The 21,013-nt window shown below is 43.7% G+C and overlaps 1 protein-coding gene across 1 annotated transcript in view; it reads left to right on the top strand.

Annotated features, from left to right (window-relative positions):
- Window positions 1-4,534: 4,534 nt before the first annotated feature.
- Window positions 4,535-21,013, top strand: part of PCNX2 (pecanex 2) — a 152,839-nt gene continuing 136,360 nt past the window's right edge. Inside the window, 6 exon segments of the mRNA XM_042446562.1 lie at window positions 4,535-4,786; window positions 7,839-8,038; window positions 9,710-9,827; window positions 11,554-11,590; window positions 14,036-15,316; window positions 18,898-19,060. Coding sequence (XP_042302496.1) covers window positions 4,634-4,786; window positions 7,839-8,038; window positions 9,710-9,827; window positions 11,554-11,590; window positions 14,036-15,316; window positions 18,898-19,060 — 1,952 coding nt within the window. The 5' untranslated portion in view covers window positions 4,535-4,633.

Consider the following 21,013-nt stretch of genomic DNA (forward strand, 5'->3'; position numbering starts at 1 on the left):
CAGGAAGGGCATTTTAGGTGCAAGAGAGGCCTGTTTTCAAGTAGAAGGTGAGAAAGAAATGACTACTTGAGCCCTTCAAGGGTCACTACCTGTTGTACAAAAGGCCTCTCCTGGCCCTGAAATGGTCCAGACTCCAGGAGAGCTACAAAATATGGCAAGAATGATCCCATACTTCCTTTAGGGTTTAGAGAATTTGTGGAATTTTTTTTTGGATTTTTCAGTGGTGCCATGTGATCCAGCCCTTCAAGGTCTCTTGGGGAGCAAGATAAATTATCTGAGAATGTCCATGCTTTTCCGCTTTATCTAGCTCATCCCTTATGCTGCAATGTTGATATCTTCCATTTCTTATTTTACAATTTCTTTCTTTCCCTGATTCATTCTTTGCACATTCCATGTTCTTGTTATATGTGCTGTACAGGTTTGGACTTTCCTTCCACGTCTGAGCATGATGGCAGCTGAACATCCTTTGGCTTGAGCATAATTACATCAGACACACCACTGTTTATATTTCTTCTCTGCTCTTCCTGAGTAGCTGGGCAACTGCCTTCCTATCTGAGGTCTCTTTTTTCCAGCACAATCTCTTGCTTCATTATAGATTTTCTCATCACAGGGTTTTAAAGGAAAAAGACATTCAGGAATCACTTACTATTGTGTCCTTCTGTGCAGTACTACTAAGAGTTAGTTAAAGTTCAACTGCCCTTACCTCTCAGAGATCTTCTACAAGTGCCATCTTCCACTACTAATGTTGCCCAGTTGCTTCTGTTCTCCTCCACCACCTGCACCACTATAACTATCCGTTCTCTTCTGCTAACTCAGCCTGAAATTTGTTTGGCATATTTAGTCTTGTTCCTCAGCAAAAGCATGTATGACTTGGGGAACCCTCCCAGTATCAGTTACCGCCATTACAAACTCTTCCCTCTTGGGAGCAAACAATCCCATTAACATGGCAAGGTAGCACCATGCTGGGGCTCTTTCTATAGAGATAGTTCAATTATCATGCAGTGCAAAACTGTCCAATTTGATTGTACATTTACTGGTAAACAAGACTGAATGTGTTCTGCCAGGAATACAAAGAAGAAAATGTGAATTTAACTAAACATGGATAGGGTTGTACTGTGATAGCACAATCCCATATCTGTGTATTCAAGGGCACATCGAGGTCCATCAGGCCAATCCCCAGTAATGTAATGTTTAGGGAACTGAAACATTAGTGTGATTTTTCCTTCCAAGCCACTGTTGTGAGTGCAAGCTTGGATGTGCTGAAAGAAATATTGACCAGTGAGGCCTTGAAATGTAGGGAACCAACATCATTCCCTGTTTTCATATATAAATGTAAATAGCATCCTCCAGAAAAATATCCTTAATTGACAGTTTTTACTCTGCAATCCAGATTCATGCAGAGCAGCATGTTGTCAGGATTTCCAGTCAACCACAGGGAAAATAGTAAATCCTGCCTGGTATAGTTATTCATTGAGATATTATTGTGTTGAGGTGTCTTATTTCAGCTCCATCTTATAGAGCAGTCTTGTCCAGGCCAGCCTCTAATGCTAAGAGGTAGTTCCATGGTTTAGGAAGAGGGAGAGGAAGGATTAAATCTGAATTAAGCCTGCAACTCTCCTAAAACAGCAATTATCTGTATTTTCAGGATGAAATCATCTGGAATCATGGTGTTCCTAACCATGCCTTCTAGAGATTTGCATTTGGGTTTTAGGCTTTAGCTATAACGTATACTACACTGTATAAGCAGACTTGTGCTTACATTTTCTATTTAATTTCAGTAACGTGGGTGAGAATTCTGCAGCATTAACCACCATATGCAGCGATAGTTCAGGCCAGTGATAAGCAAAACACTGCCACTTTGTTCCTTGGCTCCCAGATTATCTCACATATATCTCTCCTCAGTTGTCATCAGCCCTTCTTTCGGGCTGTATCAGAGGGAGAGAGATGCAATTACAGGGCGAAGCAAAATGTAACAAAATACAAAATCCACAAAGCAGTGATACCCTTATTGAGACAATTAAAAAGTACAAAATACACAATGAAAGCTTTTGAAGCTTCACTGGCTTCCTCATCAGACAAAGATTTTTTAAAAATGAGAGAAGAAAAGTGATGATTTAGAGTCACAGACCTACATTTTGTTTAGATGTTACTTCTGATGCCAGTTAAGATGTTCTAGGCAGTGGTTCCCAAACATTTGTTCTCCAGATGTTTTGGACTTCATCTCCCAGAATTCCTGACTGTTGGGCAAGCTGACAGGGGCTTCTGGGAGTTGAAGTCCAAAATTAATCAAATTTGGGAAGTCTAGAGAGATATCAATGCAGGCAGAGGCCATGTGGGTACTGAGGAGTGGCCAAGACGAGACCATATACTGTATCTCTCTCTAGACCAGTGAGTGGAGGGCCAAAGTGGGATCCAAGGGGTGGTGAGAAAAAAGTGGACAGTAATAGGGGAAGCACAGATAGTTGGGGGAGACAGTGACACAGGGGTGTCTGGCTGTGAAGAGTCAGGCTTCCCCACCACTACCAACACCCCACCCACCCAATTGGCTATCCAGTGGTAGTGAGGTTTCCTAGACACTGGCATCAGAAAGAGATCCTCTGCCTGCCTGCCCCCAGAAGAGCCAGGCAAAGCTGAGAAGCAGGAATTGCTACTTTTGTTGCCTCTGTGTGTGTGTGTGTGTGTGTGATAAAGCAAATGGAGCCAATGACGGGGTTGGGGAGAGTGGGATGGAGTGTGCACTTGTGAGGAAGTTAGGGTGAGCACTGGCTCAATGCAGTGTCATCAGTTGGCCAGCTGTCTCCTCTGAAACCACCTTCTCACTCCCCCCTCCACTCTAGCTTTTTTCCTTTAATTTATTAAAAGGCAACATTTTGTTAATATATTATCTCCATTGCAAAAAGTCATAAATGACAGTTATAACGGACAGTTTCTTTTTGTCCCATGGTCGAAGAATTAGCTAAGATGTCTGAGAATGCTTAACGGATGAACTCAGTTCTAGATCACATTTTAGAAGAATTCTTAGGAGCTTATTCAGATTGAATCATGCAAAATGTAAAGCAGGGACTATAAACTTTTAAAATGTAGACTTTCCTATATATTATTCCATAATAATAATACTGTAGGTTGGTAGACACTGGAATGGCCAGTCCACTACATTGTAAGCCTTAGGGTAGGAGAAATCTCATTATTGAGCTCTGTAAGCCACAATGACACCTTTTTCCTTAAGGAGGAGGTCAGTAGCACTTCAAATAAGTGAAAGTGAAAATCCTTAATTCATTAAATTTGCAACCTTTGGGAAGGTTGGGAGGAGTTAATTATAATTCACTATTTCCAGAAAAATCCAGCAAGTACCAGGGAAACTTGCTGTACTAGGGAAACAGTGATACAAATTAAACTTTGGTGGTGTTTTTAAGTATTATCAGCATTGGCAATACAGTGGTACCTCGGAATACGAAATACCCAGGTTACGAAATTTTCGGGATACGAAAAAATCCCATAGGGAATCATTGTTCCGGGTTACGAATGTTTTTTCGGGTTACGAAAAAACTTTTGGTGCTTTTTTCGGCTTTTTCGCACGGAATCGCGGCTTTTCCCCATTAGCGCCTATGGCAATTCGGCTTACGAAGGCTTTTCGGGTTACGAAAGCGGCCGCGGAACGAATTAATTTCGTAACCCGAGGCACCACTGTACATGTAAATTGGAGAAGCAGTGATCAAAGTAATCAAACTGTTATGGTACATGGAAAATCTTTCCCGTTGCTCCTCCTAGTGGATATACTGTGAAGTATGAAAATTTGCTTTGCCTTCTAGGGGCTAGTAGAGCAACAGCCTCTCCAGCCCTTTTGTGGATTGCAGTTTTAATCTGCTTTAATCAGCATACACAGTAGTGGAAAATGCTCAACACTGGAGACTAGTGAAACACCCCCCCTTCCCTTGATCTAGACACTGTACTACTACTGATGCAGCCTAGAATCGCATTGGCCTTTTCGGCTGCTGCATCACACTGTTCACTCATGTTCAAGTTGTGGTCTACTGGGACTCCTAGATCTCTTTCACACAGTCTTGTTGAGCCAGTATTCCCAAGTGAGGCCTGGCCAAAGCAGAATAGAGTGGCCTCCATTGTGGGCAATGACTAAGAAGAATGGATTTATAGTTCTGTGAGTGGTTTTCGCTCAGGGTGAGCAGAGGTCTTCTTTTCCCAGGGCCTGTTCTGCATCCAAAAAGTCACCCATTGTGGGCAATGACCAAGAAGCATGGCTTTATATTTCTGTGAGTGTTTGTGAGCTTTCCATTTGAGATGTCCTCCACATTTCCCCTGCAGGCCCTCCATTTGGCGCTGCCTGGTCCTTGGGGCTGGTGGACCCTGGTGCCCTCTTGCCTGCCCCTGCAGTGCCTGGTCTGGCCACGGGGGGCGCTTGCCTGCCTGCCTGCCTTTCCTGCAGCCGCAGAGGCGCTGGATGTTCTGGGTGCCGCGAGGCATGATGGGAATATCCCTCTAGCAGCAGCAGCAGCAGCAGCTGAGGCAGCATCCGGCATGGAGGACCAGGAGGAGCATCTCAGCGGCGGCGATAGCGAGGGAGGCCTTGGAGCCGGAAGGGGCGAGTGAGCGGGGGCCCGGGCAGGGCTGGGCGGCCATGGGCTCCCAAGCCGTGCAGTTGCTCCGGCAGGGAGTCTGGGCGGCGCTGACCGGAGGATGGTACCACGATCCCGAGCAAAGCAGGTTCACCAACAGCTGCCACCTCTATCTGTGGCTCGTCTTGTTGCTGCTGCCCCTGGCCATGCACCTGGTGAGAGACAGGGAGGCAGGGCAGCCCTGGGCCTCTGGGCTTGGCAAGGGCACAGCCAGGCCTCCTCCCCCCAGGCCTGGGCCCAGAGAAGGGGGTGGAGGGCCTGGCACCCCACAAGGCCCCTCGCGGTGGAACAGGAAGGGATGCTTTCAAGGCAGGAGGAAGGCAGGGGCTCCTTAGGGCAGCAGGGCAAGAAGGCATCCCCTGATTTCAGTGGCCTCAGCCCCACAACAGCTGCTGCATTGCTGGACTTAGTGCTTTAACAGTGTTTATTATATTATTATAATATAATATAATATAATATATTAATATATTATATTTTATTATAGAACTTGGTCTCTGATGGAAACCTGGTCACCTTGTTCCTTTGTCAAATAACCCAAGGAATCCTTAGGGCAGGACAAGAAGGTGTCCTCTTCTGATAAGTCTGTAGTGGTCTCAGCCCCACAGCTGCTGCTGCATTTCTGGACTTAGTATTGTAACAGTGTTTATTATAGTATTAATTGTTATTATTATATTAAGAATAAGGGATGCAGTGACTCAAGTGGTTAAGACTCTGTTGGTTGCAAGATCGGCAGCTTGGCAGTTCAAGGCCCGGGTGCCGCCTGACGGGGTGAGCTCCCATCACTAGTCCCAGCTTCTGCCACCCTAGAAGTTAGAAAGAATGTAAAAGTACAAGTAGATCAATAGGTGCCACTTTGGTGGGAAGGGAAACAGCATTCTGTGCAGTCATGCTGGCCATATGGTCACAGAGTAGTCTCTGCCAATGCTGGCTCTTTGGCTTAGTAATGGAGATGAGCACCACCCCCTATGGTTGGACACGACTTGACCACCTTGTCAGTGGGGAATACCTTTACATATTATATTAAGAACTTGGTCTCAGAAACCTAGTCACCTTGTTCCTTCATCAAAAAACTAAAGGAATCTTTGGGGCAGAACAAGAAGGTGTCCTCTGATAAGTCTATAATGGCCTCAGCCCCACAGTGGCTGCTATATTATTGCACTTAGTATTTCAACAGTTTTTATCATATTGTTGAACTTATTCCTTCACCAAAGAACCCAAAGAATTCTTAGGGAAGGAAAAGAAGGTGTTCTGTGATTGTAGAATCATAGAATCATAGAGTTAGAGGAGACCACAAGAGCCACCCAGTCCAACCCCTGCCATGCAGGAACTCACAGTCAAAGCATCCCTGACAGATGGCCATCCAGCCTCTGTTAAAACACCTCCAAAGTACACTCCATCACTTTCCGAGGGAGTGTGTTCCATTGTAAAATAGCTCTTACTGTGAGGAAGTTCTTCCTAATGTTGAGCTGGTATCTCTTTTTCCTCTATTTTGAATCCTTTGCTCTGGGTCCTATTCTCTGGAGCAGCAGAAAACAAGCTTGCTCCATCCTCAATATGACACCTCTTCAAATACTTAAACAGGGCTTCATATCACCTCTTAACCTTCTCTTCTGCAGGCTAAACATACCCAGCTCCTGATGTTATTCCTCATAGCGCATGGTTATTTGACTTTTTTAATGGTATTTATACCCCACCCTTCAGCCCTAAAGGCTCTCAGAACAGCTTACAATTATTATTTTTAATTAGACGCTTCCCTGCCCTCAGGCTTACAATCTAAAAAGACATGACACAAAAGGAGAAGGGAATGGTGGTGGGGAAGGGGATCAGGTCCAGCAGTTCTTCTCTCCCTCTGAGGCCTGGACCAAGGCAGATGGACAGGAGAGAGGGCTCTTCTTAAGCATAGGCCCGATGGTGCCTGGCCTCTTTCCACTCCCTCCCAGGCCAGATGGAGACAGATGCCATGGAGGGAGGGCTCTACATCTTTTTGTAATGACTTCAGCCCCACAGTGGCTGCTATATTTCTGGTCTTAGTATTTTAACAGTTTTTATTATATTATTGAATTTGGTCTTAGAGTAAACCCTGCTTGCCTTGTTCTTACATCAAAGAACCAAAGGATCCTTAGGGCAGGACAAGAAGGCATCCTCTGATAGTAATGGCCTCAGTCTCACAGTGGCTGCTATATTTCTGGACTTAGTATTTTGACAGTATTTATTATATTATAGAACTTGGTCTCACATGCAATCCTGGTTGCCTTATTCCTTGAATGAAGAACCCAAAGAATCCTTAGGGCAGGACAAGAAGGTGTCTTCTGATAAGACTGTAATGGCCTCAGCTCCAGAGCAGCTGCTATATTATTGCACTTAGTATTTATTATAGTACTGAACATGGTCTCAGACTAAATCCTGGTCTCAGACTAGATGCTTGTTTTTGTCATCAAAGAACCCAAAGAATTCTCAAGGCAAGACAAGAAGGTGTCCTCTGATAAAACAAAAACAAAAAACTGTAATGGCTTTAACCCCACAATGACTACTATATTGTTGCACTTAGTATTTTAACAGTTGTTATTATAGTCTTGAACTTGGTCTCAGGTGAAATCCTGGTTGCCTTGTTCCTACATCAAGGCTAAAATCCCAAGTATGTTTTCTATTTAGTGTGTGTTGGAGTGGGTGTCTAATGGAACAGATGCTATATATTTGTTTTTAAGTTATGTTTATTTTTAATGTGCATTTTATTGTTATCTCTAAGCACCTTTTTAGGTAGGGTAGAAGGATGGGTTGTAAATAAAAAGTATTAAGGTTTCTCTTTTTGAAGTGTAAACATAAAAAAGAGCAATTGTGATACTACATAGCCTAATGCACACTGGAGGGGGGAAAAGAAATTTCTGCTCCATGTCTCACAGCCTTCAATAAAGGGTTTACAAAGGTCCTTTCTCTCAACTTTCGCACTCAGTTCTCAGTCGTATGAGAATCCATAATACTTTACAGAGTTCTAAGAGTTACTTTGAAAATATGTGTCAATCACTTAGAAAAAGCACCACATGAATATTCATATTGTTATAATTGCTTGTTATAAGGGTAATGTAACAGGATTCTCAGTAAAGTTCAATTCTGATGCAAATTAAAATTATCACAACTTGAACAGTTGATATTTTGTTATGTTAAGGTAATAGATTAATTGTGATAACTGTTTATTATTCTTATGTCTAGGCTTTCCCTCCCAGTACCATCACAGCTTTTGTCTACTGTAGTTCTGTAACATTGGTTTTCACAATAATCAAAGTAGTCAGTTATCGCCTGCATGTTATGTTTGACAAAGGAGAAGTAATTCAACAAAAAGTTTCTTGGCGTGAAGGAAACCAGAATAAAGAAACAAAAAGAGATAATGCAATTCGGCATATAAATCTTAGGTAAGTCTCACCCCCCCCCCCCCGGTGCTTATAGTATAAGATTATTCCCAGTGCCATCTGATCTAGTTTGGAAAGTGTACATTAACGGAAGCAAGATTTTGCATATACCCTTAGGAAGGAACTGTATAATCATATGAAAGCTGCACAGATAATTCTATGTCAAAAAATGGTTGGTAATGCCAAACAGTGGTTCAGGAGTGGGAGTTGAGCATAGTTCATATCTTGTAGAATACTTGATCAGCCTGACTTCCATTTTTCTGACTGGACTGTACCAGCACATATTTGAATCAGGAGCAGTAATGGCCAGCTAAGAAATAATAAGCAAAGAGGTATTGGTGTGGGGATGGGGTGGAGTGGGTGGCCTAATATGGATTTTGCATTTTGTTTTATGGCCAATACAGTTGCCTTACTGTTCTGTATGAGACATGAAAAAGTAATGAAGAACTGCAATAGCAAGTACATTTCTATACCGCTTATCAGTGAACTAAGCACTTCCTAACCAGTTTACAATGTGTAAGCTAATTGCCTGCAGCAAGCTGGGTACTTATTTTAGCAGCCTACCGAAAGATGCAAGCCTGAGTAGACCTTGGAGTCCCTGGGATCGAACTCACAACCTTGTGGTTGTGAGTGGCTGCAGTACTGGCATTGAACCACTGTGCCACCAGGGCTCCCTGGTGCTTTGCTTCCCCAAAGCCTCTTTATCAAAGCCAAAGGTACTTCAGATATATATTTTTCATTCTTTAGGAAGAATCTGAGAGAGTAAACTTGTTGGCAGGAGGACATGTCCAGGGCCCGAAATAGACAGTGAAAATGCGGTCCACGGCTATGCCAATGTGATTTGCGTTAGGGCTGCAGGAGTCACACATGGCTGGCCCCAATCCAGGCCGCTGCTGCAGGTTTGAACCAGGCTGGCAAAAGGAGCGGTATTTTACCGCTCCTTTTTGGCCCAGTTCTTTTGGGAAGACTCGAGTCTGGCATGGTTTCCCTCTGCTTTTGGGGTATGTGTCATCTAAACGCTATGCCCCATACACAGCTGGAAAGCATTTTTTGACCTGTCTGTTTCGGCTCTAATTCACTTAGATTAGGAGTTGGCAACAGGCAGATCAAGGTCTAAAGGTAGATTCGGAAATAAAAACCAAACCAAAACCAAAAAAAACCCACACACAAAAAAAAAAAAAAAACAAAAAAAAAAAACCCTAACACCTCAATTCTGCCTTGGCTGATCTTGTCATTTAACTCTTGATATCAGTGTTCCTCCCCTGTTAAATAGAAATTTTACTTGCCTTTGATCAGATTTTCATTAGCCACTTTGAGAGATTTGTCTTGGAATCTCTGATCACTCATAACCAAGGTGTAAGTTTGTATTTGTATGTAGTGTGTAGTCATTGTTGTGATAGGTAGCTGATTCTAATTTGCACCTGGCTCTGCCTAGTGCAAATGGGTTGGAGTAGAAATCACAGTTGATCCCAGGCTCAGACACTGCCTACTCAAAACCAAGAAGCAAGAGATCTACTCTTTCAGAATATTCTTGAAAAAAAAAAATACATTCCTTCAATTTGTTGAGCTCTAATTAAAGCAATCTCTTTTGGGAGCTTGTTTTCCTCATGACCTCTCATTGTTAGAAATAAGCTACCAATGACTTTTTGTTTTGTTTTTTATTGTTTTGAATAGCAATAACATAGGGGACAGTGGTGCAGTTGAAGAGATCAAGCGTAATGGTTCGACACCTACCATCCACAGCGGTGTAAAAGTGCAAGCTATACTCTCTCATCACTCTTCAGGAGTAGTGGTTAGTAAATCTTTTCTGCAATGCTGTTTACTATCCATATGCCACTGTTAAAATTTCAGATGTATTATGAGGTTTATTTTTAAAATAGCTGCCTTCTGTAGTCTCCTGTTAGTAAATAAGTGCTGTGGTGTTGTTGTGCTTTATGTTTTGCTGTCCTTGTGAGTACCAGCCAGTGGAGTAGACCAGGGTCAGGAATATTCAGAGCTATTTAATGTCTTGAAAAGCACAATGTTTTACTACACATGATGAGAAAGCTAGAAAGGTGCGATTGCTTTTTTCCCTATGATACCTATGCAGTGTAATAATGTCTTAGAGATAAATTTGGAAACACGATAAATTAATATTCTAAATGATTTTTAAACAGCAGCCACAACCATGGAGATTAAATAGTTGAGGTAATATCTTTGATCTAGCCCCTTCTTCTAAGATGTGATCAGCACTGAATTCTATGATAATGCTGGTGATCTACTAGGGCAGAGGTGAAGATGAAGAAAGGTGATTTGGCCCTCCAAATGCTGTTGTATTACAACTTCCATTAGTCCTAACTATTGTAGGCAGTGGTGAGGGATTATGAGAGCCACAGTCCAACAACTTTTAGAGAGCCACATTTTCTCCATGGTGTGACTAGTACCCGATTACTTCCCACATATAGTCCTTCAGGTCTACATGATCAGTCAGAAGGGGAATGGGACGATTTTAGGGTGTTCACTTCAGAGCTACTTACAAGTAGAAATACAAATAAATGCAAAGGCTTCCTAGGAATGTGAGAGCTCTTGGAGCACAGATGGAATCCCTGTGTTCAGGGCTTTATTATTTTACCTCATAATAATAATACCCCAAGATGATGATGATGATGATGATGATGATGATGATCCTGCCTCTCTGTCATTAAAACAAAAAGTCCCATATCCCAGTAAACCCCCCCCCCCCAAATACAATTAAATGATTCAATTTAAAACATACCTTAAAATAATGAACAAACAAATAAGACAAACAGGGGCAGTGGCAGAAATCATGGATATAACGGATACAATGGGTACAAGATTGGATATTGTAATTATCCAGATTTCCATTTTCTGGTCTAGAATCTGCATATAGACCTACAGTACAGTTTTTGATCTTATCAGCTGAAGAGCTGTGACCTTGTCAACTGAAGAATTTTAAACGATGTCCCTAGATTTAAACCACTGTTCATGTAGGTTTTTTTTAATAGACAAAAATATATGCCATTTGCCATTGGGATACTTTTTTGTCTTAGACACTGTAAAGTATTGAAACAAATATGTCCCATACTATTTTTATTGAGCCATTATTCTAAGAGGTGAAAGTGACATATTCTGGTTCTCATTAATTTGGCCCCTTTTGATGGGGACATTAGAATTGTCAGTCGGTTCAGAAACTACCAGAAATGTACAAGAAGCCTTACTTCTAACAACTGGAGTATATACCTCTTCACTGTGAAATATAATGTGAACTAAGCAAATAGTTGTGACACTCACTTACTCCTTCACTGTCTAGATATTTCTGAACCAATTTGCACTAATAAAAGTGATAATGGTGGTGTATATTGGATGCATCCGTTATATCTAGCCATTGTAAATGTTTAATTGATTTTGAGTGGGATATTGGTTGTTCTTACTGTACTCTCCTGTTATAATGTATTATCATATAAATTCTGTACATTTTAAAAGGATCTGGTTTATATTATGTATGTGCTTCATTTTAGGAGTTGCCTGCACAAGAAACTATTGAAGATTTGAAAGGTACCTTCCAAATAATACATCTTACTCTTATTAAACTGTTTAAAGAAAACTGTTTAGATAAATTTTCTGCCTCGGAATATTTTATTCATTATTTATTAAACAAATTGTAACAGTTAACTTTATAAAGCCAAAGTGTATATTTGATGAAACCATAAACATTTTTTTCCATGAAGTCACATTTATTTTATCCTTCCAATTCAGTTAAACCATCACTGTCTCTCTATGTCCCTAGCCTTAAATATTTGTGTTATGGCTGCTGTCACATTGCAGAATTAATGCAGTTTGACACTGTTTAAATTGTCATGGCTCAATGTTATGGAATCCTGGGATTTGTAGTTTTTTGTGTCACCAGAGTACTCTGAAAGAGAAGGCTAAATATCTCACAAAATTACCAGTTCCTGAATTCCATAGCATTCAGCCGTGGTACTTAAAGCAGTGTCACACTACATTAATTTTGCAGTGTACTACAGTGTCCTTCTTCCAAAGAAGTAGGGGCTATGTGGTCTTCATATTTTAGAGTTATGCAGGGTCACTCCTTGAGTAAGTCCTAAGAAGTTCAATGAAGCCTACAGCTTAATCCTATATATGTTTTCTCAGAAGTAATTCCTACTCTGTTCAGTGGTACTTTCTCTATAAAACATGTTTAATACAACAAATTCCAAAATCCACAAAACAGGGCTACCTTTATGATGTCATCTATAAAGCACAAAATACATTGTGCCTTTTAGTTGGCTCAATAAAGGTATCTCTGTTTTGTGGATTTTTGAATTTGTTGTATTTTACCATATGGCCCATATAGCCATGCCTGAATATGTTTAGTTACCTTAGTTACTTTACCACTTTTAAGACCATTTCTATATGAAAAAGTAATTAGTGTTTTTTATAGAGAAAGGGTGAACCTCTGATCTGGTTTATAAGGAGTGCAGAAGAATTGTACTTTGTATCTAGATTGCTAAACTAACTCTGAATTAGCATTTGAGTGTCTAACATTTTTTTTAAAAAGTTGAATCTTACCCTGCATAACCCACAGTTCTCCAGAGGACCTTATGCTTTCATGTGAGGAGTCAGTACTATTATGAGGTACCAGGCTGAGTTCTGGGTAGCAGCGGAAGCAAAATCCTTAGGCCCTAGATTTCTAGATGACCAAGACTTCTGGGAGCCTAGACAGTGAAAAGACAATCCATTAAGTGTACATTTTGGTATCTTAACAGCAGCAGAGGGCTGTAATACCTATTGCTAAATTCAGAGGGCAGCCGTATTGTTCATCTTGCTCTGCTCCAGTGATGACTTGCACTGGCTTTACAATAGAACTTGGGATGTAACTTGTAAAAAATAGCTAATTATAATTAGATCCAAAGTCCTCAAATTAACTAATTACCAGTTTATGGCCCATTTCATAAAAAGTAATGTGTTTCTTTCCAATAAAGAAACACATTATAAACTATAACTAAATTAGTTGCTCTTTGTTTTAAAAACATGGGACTTTTACAGATTGCTTGTACAAAACACTCACTTTGTTGTCATTGCAACACCCACAGAGAGTATGAAGCAGCAGCATGAGGCAGAATGCAAGCAATACTAGAACCATGTGATATACCTCATCACTGACATCACACTCCCATAAACTATAAAATTTACTTTAAAATTACACGTATATTTCAAAAGGAATAAAGTTAGTTAGATGTAAAGATTAAAATACCAGTGGGAAAATATGGTAAGTATATTTATATCTTTATTCTTTGTTATATAATAAAACATGAAAATAAAATATGTTTTCTTACAATTTTAAAGTCATTGCTTTTAGCTACTTCCAGGTTCTGCCATGCACCATGGTCCAGAAGATTCAGATCATAGTATTATTTCTAGTCTTGATAGTTATAGTCTGACTCCGTTTTTTTCCAAGGCTGCTTTTGAACTTTTCTATGGAGTCATTAAAATTGTAAGATAACTTCTTTATTTATTTCAAATAATAAAGATGCAAATATGTTGATTATAATTTCCTACTGGTCTGTTTTAACAATCTTTATGGATACTGAATTTCAAGAAAGTATTGGGCCACAAGAAGTGTAGGCATGTTTGTATCTCATTGAAAGCAATGTAAACTTTAAGTGTTTAACAGTGCACTGTCCTAGCAATTTTCAGACCCTGGTGGTGCAGTTGTTAAATGCTTGTATTGCAGCCATTCACTCACAAACCATAAGATTGTGAGTTCAGTACAAGCCAGGGGCTCAGGTTCGACTCAGGCTTGCACCCTTGTGAGGTTGCTAAAATGAGTACCCAGCTTGTTGGGGGCAATTAGCTTACAATTGTAAACTGCCTAGAGACTGCTTAGGTAGTATGAAGAAGTATATAAATGAAGCTGCTATTGCTTTGGCATTCTTTGAAGTGTATATAGTGATACATGGTCACATGGCATAATCTTAACTTGGTGTCTCTTCTTATCAGGCGTATTGGTGTTGGAAGACCAGGCTGCCCCACCAGTTTCATCTACCTCACCTTGTGTCAAAGCTGACATTTTGTCTGCTTCTATGGCACTTATGTCAAATTCTACCACATCAGCAATAGTGGCCAAGCCAAATGCAATGGAGACATTTATTAACAGTGCAACCAGTGAAAAAGAAGAGAAGGCACAGCCCTGTGGCCAGAGTGGAGTAGAAGATACACCTCTTGATAAAGGTGTGGTTAAAAAATTGCCAAATCTTTCTCTGTCCCAGTATGACATTTTAAAAACTGGCATTTCCTTTGAACCTTGGAGCTCTGATAATTCAATCATCATTTCAGATCATTTAAGCAACCCAAAATGTTTCATGAGAGAGAAGTTGCTGGGTGCTTCAGCTCAAGAGAGTGTTGCTAGTAGCTGCTTACAGTGTAATACCATGTCAGCCAAGGGAACTGATGGACCTGTAGGAGGCTCTTCTTATGTTGACGATATGAAGGGACACCTTGATGATACAGAAAGTGAGATAGCTGTTGCTCTTGTTGACAGTTCTCTCCCTGGTGATCCCCTTACTCTTCATGAACCCATTAAAATAGTTATCACTATGAGTAGCACCCAGAACTCAGCTATGGATTTAGAAGGTTGCCATCATCAGAAAGTACTGGCCACTGAAAAATCCAGCTCAGATCCAGAATCTGGTTTTGTTACAACAAATCAACATAGCAACGAACAGGTAAAAATCCCTGTCATTACTTTTGAATTATCTGATGACAATGGTGGCCATGCTTTTCAAGAAATAAGTGAAAGTTTAAGAACTCCAGACAATTTAAATGTAGATGCATCATCCAACCAGTGTTCTGGCTATGAATCAGGTGAACCAGACAATGTTGCAAAAGAATATAGTGACAATCCAGTACACAATCCCGAAGAAGTAAGTATTTGTCCAGAAAATGCTTCTGAAAATGCCAACATCACATTAAGCTCAAAGGAAAGACAGCAGAATTTGGATGTACCCTCATATAAAGGGACTCATGAGAAGAGACATGCCCGTGTGCTCAGTGTGGACAGTGGAACAGATGTTTTTTTAAGTAAGAATTCCACAGAGACTGTAAGTGATAAAGAGAAGCTTTTGCCAACCTCTAAATCTGACCTGGAAGCTAAAGAAGGACAGATACCAAATGAATCTAATTTCTTGGAATTTGTCTCACTGCTGGAATCCATCAGTACTTCAAAGGCAACAACATCTGATTCAAAAGCAGAGAGTGCAAAAGATAAGGGGTCAGCAGGAGGTATGCTGCATGGTTTAAAAATTATTAGATTCCAAGGCATGTTAAGAATTTCTGGGTGCCTAAATGGAAAAAGAACAGCTGACAAGCAAAAATGCATGATATATAACATTGTTTACATATGGACACATTTGAAGTAACAAACGCTGTTGCATGCCATAAAGAAAACGCTAAAGCAGTTAAAATGAAATAGGTTTTTTTTTTAAAAAAAAACAACCCTTATTTTTGTAAGATGAACAGTGTAACCCTATTGTGCCTGGATCAGCTACAGCAGTAGAGGTATATCAGCATCTTGGGTTTGCTCCCAGTGCCAGTGAAGCACATTGTATCTTTGGTTTGATATTCTGATCCAGTGTCATATCCAGTGATGTGTCAGTATACATTGTAAGTACTTTTCTACTAGTGATTTGTTGATTATTATGTTCCCCCACACCACAAAGCCCATTGCCTTTTTCTGCTCTCCCTTTGGCTTATCAAAATATTTTGTATTTCTAAGACCCTTATATTATCATCCTTGCCAGTTGCATAATAATCCATGAGCAAATGGAACACTACCTATGGTTGCATTCTTCTAGAAGAACTCATTTACCTGTCCAGTTGCCTTTCCTACCATAGATTTACCACCCTATGCCAAAGTTTCTGACTTTGCAGACACATGAGCACCATCAGGACAGGAGGCCTCTTGACAGCAATTCTTGTACCTAAAACAGGGGTCGGCAACCTCCGGCCCGCGGGCCGGATGTGGCCCGCGAAGGCCTGGCCACCAGCCCCCGGCTGCCCCTGCCACCGCCGCCGCCGCCGCGGCCGCCCGTCGCGACTTTTCGCCGCTCTGGGCGCCGCCTTTTTGCCGCCTAAAATGGCGGCGCTCAGAGTGGCCGCCGCGGCAGCGGCGCCAATGGCGGCGGGCCTCTAGGAGGCCCGCTACCATCTCTGGGACCTTCCAGGAGGGCTCCCAGGGCGGCAGGGGGCCTCTGGGAGCCCCGCTGCCGTCTCTGGGACCCTCCAGGCGGGCTCCCAGGGCGGCAGGGGGCCTCTGCAGGGCCCTCTGCCATCCCTGGGGCCCTGCAGGAGGGCTCCCAGGGTGGCAGGGGGCCTCTGCGGGGCCCGCTGCCATCCCTGGGGCCCTGCTTTAGGGCTCCCGGGTGGCAGGGGGCCCTCTGCAGGGGCCCTCTGCCATCCCTGGGCCTGCAGGAGGGCCCCAGGGTGGCAGGGGGCCTCTGCGGGGCCCGCTGCATCCCTGGGGCCCTGCTTTAGGGCTCCCAGGGGGCAGGGGCTCGGGCCCCTGCCATCCCTGGGCCCTGCAGGAGGGCTCCCAGGGGGCAGGGGGCCTCTGCAGGGCCCTCTGCCATCCTGGGGCCCTGCAGGAGGGCTCCCAGGGTGGCAGGGGGCCTCTGCGGGGCCCGCTGCCCATCCCTGGGGCCCTGCTTTAGGGCTCCCAGGGCGGCAGGGGCGTCTCTGCAGGGCCCTCTGCCATCCCTGGGGCCCTGCTTAGGGCTCCCAGGGCAGGGGCCTCTGCAGGCCCTGCCATCCCTGGGGCCCTGCAGGAGGCTCCCAGTGCGGCAGGGGGCCTCTGCGGGGCCCTCTGCCATCCCTGGGGCCCTGCAGAGGGCTCCCAGGGCGGCAGGGGCCTCTGGCGGGCCCTGCCATCCCTGGGGCCTGCTGAGGGTCTCCAGGGGGCAGGGGGCCTCTGCAGGGCCTCTGCCATCCCTGGGGCCCTGCAGGAGGGCTCCCAGGGCGGCAGGGCGCTCTGCAGGGCCCTCTGCCATCCTGGGGCCCTGCAGGAGGGCTCCCAGGGTGGCAGGGGGTCCTCTGCGGGGCCGCTGCCATCCCGGGGGCCCTGCTTTAGGGCGTCCCAGGGTGGCAGGGGGCCTCTGCAGGGCCCTCTGCCATCCCTGGGGCCCTGCAGGAGGGCTCCCAGGGCGGCAGGGGGCCTCTGCAGGGCCCGCTGCCGTCTTTGGGGCCCTGCAGGAGGGCTCCCAGGGCGGCAGGGGGCCTCTGCGGGGCCAGCTGCAGTCTCTGGGGCCCTGCAGGAGGGTTCCCAGGGCGGCAGGGGGGCTCTGCGGGGCCCGCTGCCGTCTCTGGGGCCCTCCAGGCGGGCTCCCATGGTGGCTGGGGGCCTCTGGAAGGCCCGGTGCCGTCACTGGGGCCCTCCAGGGGGTCCTCCAGCACTGGCAGGCCCCCCCCCCAGCTTTTTTTTCTGGTCTCTGACGGGGCCTAGGGCCCCGTAAGGGGCCAGCAAAAATGGGGAGGCCTGGCCCCCGGAGGGTGGAAGCTCCGCCCCCGGCATGCGGCCCCGCCCCTGGAGGGTGGAAGCTCCACCCCCCAGCACACAGCCCCGCCCCAGAGGGTGGAAGCTCCACCCCCGGCATGTGGCCCCGCCCCAGAGGGTGGAAGCTCCACCCCTGGCACGTGGCCCCGCCCCAGAGGGTCGAAGCTCCACCCCCCAGCTTCGGCCCCCCAGTCGCCTGAGGGACAGCAACCCGGCCCCCGGCTCAAAAAGGTTGCCTACCCCTGACCTAAAATAACTGTCTACAGCTCTGTCATAAATGTGTTAAAAAGAAAAATACCAAGTGCCTTGTTCCTCGTCACATATGTCACATCTAAACTAGAATGATCTGAATGGTCTCTTTACTAAGAGATACATGAACTTTCCCTGACAAGGTGCTTATGAATCTTGGGTATGAAGAGGTGGGTGTTTTCACATACTGTATATTTCTATTGAGTTGTAAGAAATGAGACAGCTGAACCTCACACACACCTTTTATGCTGGTGTCACATCTAAAGCTGTTTTGATAGAAGCTCTAACTATGTCAAGATGTTAACTGTTGTTCAAAGGTGTAAGCTAAGTTTTGGGATATCTTAAAGGAAGTGCCACATGGGCAGCATATTTAGCTTACTGAAACCTGCCCTGACCCTTCAGAGACGTTATGATAGAAAGGGATAGAAGAAAATGGATATTAGAACCTTCTTTAATTTGGATCCATACAGATGATTTGAACTACAAGTTCTGTAAGCCCTGACCATCATGGTTATTCTTAGGGATAGTGGTACTACTCCAAATATCTGGAGGGAACCCAGACTGGGGAGAGCTGGTATATTACATGAATGCTTATCTGCACGATGTTGTAGAGTAGACCGTCTCTTAGATTACAAATGTCATAGCTTCCAAGGATAATTTAATGTGGAGAAGTCTGACCAAGTGGTTAGAAGGAAGATGTGGAAGGGAAGAGCTGTTTGAATCAGAGGTGAAGGAGAAGTGATGAATGGTTAAGAGATTAGGTTGAGTTTTGGAAAGTTAGTTTTTAAAATTAATACATAATTTAATTCACCTCAAAGACCTCATGAAACGATTTGTTATATTGTTCATATGAATTGTTTTTAGTTCATTTTTAGTTCATTCTTTGGTTCAGTCAGTCCACCCCTTTGCCTACCCCCACACATGTAGGACAGAAATGATAGCATAGGGGTGAGGAAATCACACTTTCTCCCCTTGAAGGGTGATGTAGTACACTTTTAAAAAGCCTGGGTAGGGTTTAAATATCTTAGTTTTCCATTTGTGTGTGCCCTCATCTTGTGATTTTCAGATGGCGGTGTAACAGAAAAAAAGGAAGGAACTCTGGAAACAGAAAAACACTGTGCAGAAAAGGAAAAACAAGATTCTCCTAAGCAAGATAGGCAAGAGGTGCAAAATCAAGACTCTGCTGGTGTTAATCCAACAGTCCCAGAGCCCATGAAGTTCACTGCTCAGTAAGATTTTTTTTTCATATCTGAAATGATACATTTTGGTTCTTTATACTGAGAGAAGGATTACTGAAACACTTTCTTGTTGTTGTTAACTGTCTTCGCATCAATCTCAACCGATGGCGACCCTATGGATGAGACATCTCCAGGCTCCCCTGTCCTCTACTGCTCTGCCCAGCTAGCGACTGCAAAGTCATATTTGCGGCATCTTTAATAAAGTCCAATCATCTAGCACATGGCCTTCCTCTCTTTCTACTTCCCTCCACCTTTCCTAACATTATTGTCTTTTCCAACGATTCATGTCTTCTCATGATATGTCCAAAGTATGACGGTCTAAGTCTTGTCATCTTGGCTTCTAGGGATATTTCAGGCTTGATCTGCTCAAGGATCCATTTTTTTTTGTGCTTTTGGCTGTCCATGGAATCCTCAGCACTCTTCTCCAGCACCACATCTCAAATGAGTTCATTTCCCTCCTATCTTCTTTCTTGACTGTCCAGCTCTCACATCCATACATGGTAATAGGGAATACAATGGCTTGTATGATTCTGACTTTTGTGCTGAGTTGTATCTCTTTGCATTTTAGAACCTTTTCTAGTTCTTTCATAGCTACTCTCCCCATTCTTAATCTTCTGATTTCCTGACTGCAGTCCCCATTCCGATCAATGTTTGATCCCAGATTTGAGAACTCTTTTATTATTTCTTTTTCCTCATTGTCTAGTTCGAATGTGTGTATGTTCTCTTTGGTCATTATTTTTGTTTTCTTTATGTTCAACAGTAAACCTGCCTTTGCACTTTCTTCTTTGATCTTCCTTAATAGTTGTCCCAGGTCTGTGAGGTTCTCAGCATATCTCAGATTGTTGATATTTCTTCCTCCTATTTTTACTCCTCCCTCTTCCATGTCTAAACCTGCTTTCCTTACAATATGTTTTGCATATAAGTTGAATATGTAAGGTGATATGGTGCAGCCGTGTCTGACTCCTTTCCCAATTGGGAACTGTTCTGTTTCTCTGTGTTCTGCCCTGACAGTAGCCTCTTGTCCTGAGTACAAATTCCCCATTAGGACTATCAGATGTTTAGACACTTCCATGTCTTTAAGGGCGTTCCATAGCCTTTCATGATCTATGCAGTCAACATGCTGATTTTCTTTTGGAACTCTGCTACGTTCCATTAGCCATCATATATTTGCAATGTGATCCCTAGTGCCTCTTCTTTTCCTGAATCCTGCTTGGACCTCTGGGATTTCTCTCTCAATGTATGGTTGGAGCTTCTGTTGCAGACTTTTGAGCATGATTTTACTCTCATGAGAGATTAGTGCTATGGTTTTATAGCTGCTGCAGTCTCTTATGTCTCCTTTTTTGTGGATGGGGATGTATATTGATTGCTTCCGATCTGTTGGCCCTCGTTTTGTTTTCTATATCTGTTGACGACACTTGCCCTTATCACACGTGAGACTGGAACTCTAATCCAAAGCCCTTCCGTGGCCCTTCCATGGTGAGGGGGAAGTGGAGTCACTTCGAATCCAAGGCAATTCATGTGATGAACTATCACATGTGAAGAACAAAACTGTGGTAATTAGTGGGTCAAAGCAGAGTGAGTTCACATTGTATTACCACACCGGTACATAGCATGCGGATACAACGATTCGAATTGGGACCCTTGCACATGCTCAGTGGGGGTCTGAATGCATCGTGAACCTTTGCACTTCCGGGGTGAAGAAGGGAGCCACTTCCTAGTTCCAGTTTCACTTGTGCTAGCTTCACATGAATGACAGCTTCACATTTCTTCTTCCCTTCTATTTTATTCTATTTTTTACTTGATTTACTATAGAATGTGTCCTGGGTCTTCTCTGTCAGATTTCCCTCCATGCTCCCTTGCTTCCTAAGAATGTGTCCTGGGTCCTCCATGTCAGATTTCCCTACATTCCCCACCTGCTCCCTGCGAATGTATCCTGATTGCCCC

This window comes from Sceloporus undulatus, chromosome 1 (genome assembly GCF_019175285.1).
Source record: "Sceloporus undulatus isolate JIND9_A2432 ecotype Alabama chromosome 1, SceUnd_v1.1, whole genome shotgun sequence".
NCBI lineage: Eukaryota > Metazoa > Chordata > Lepidosauria > Squamata > Phrynosomatidae > Sceloporus > Sceloporus undulatus.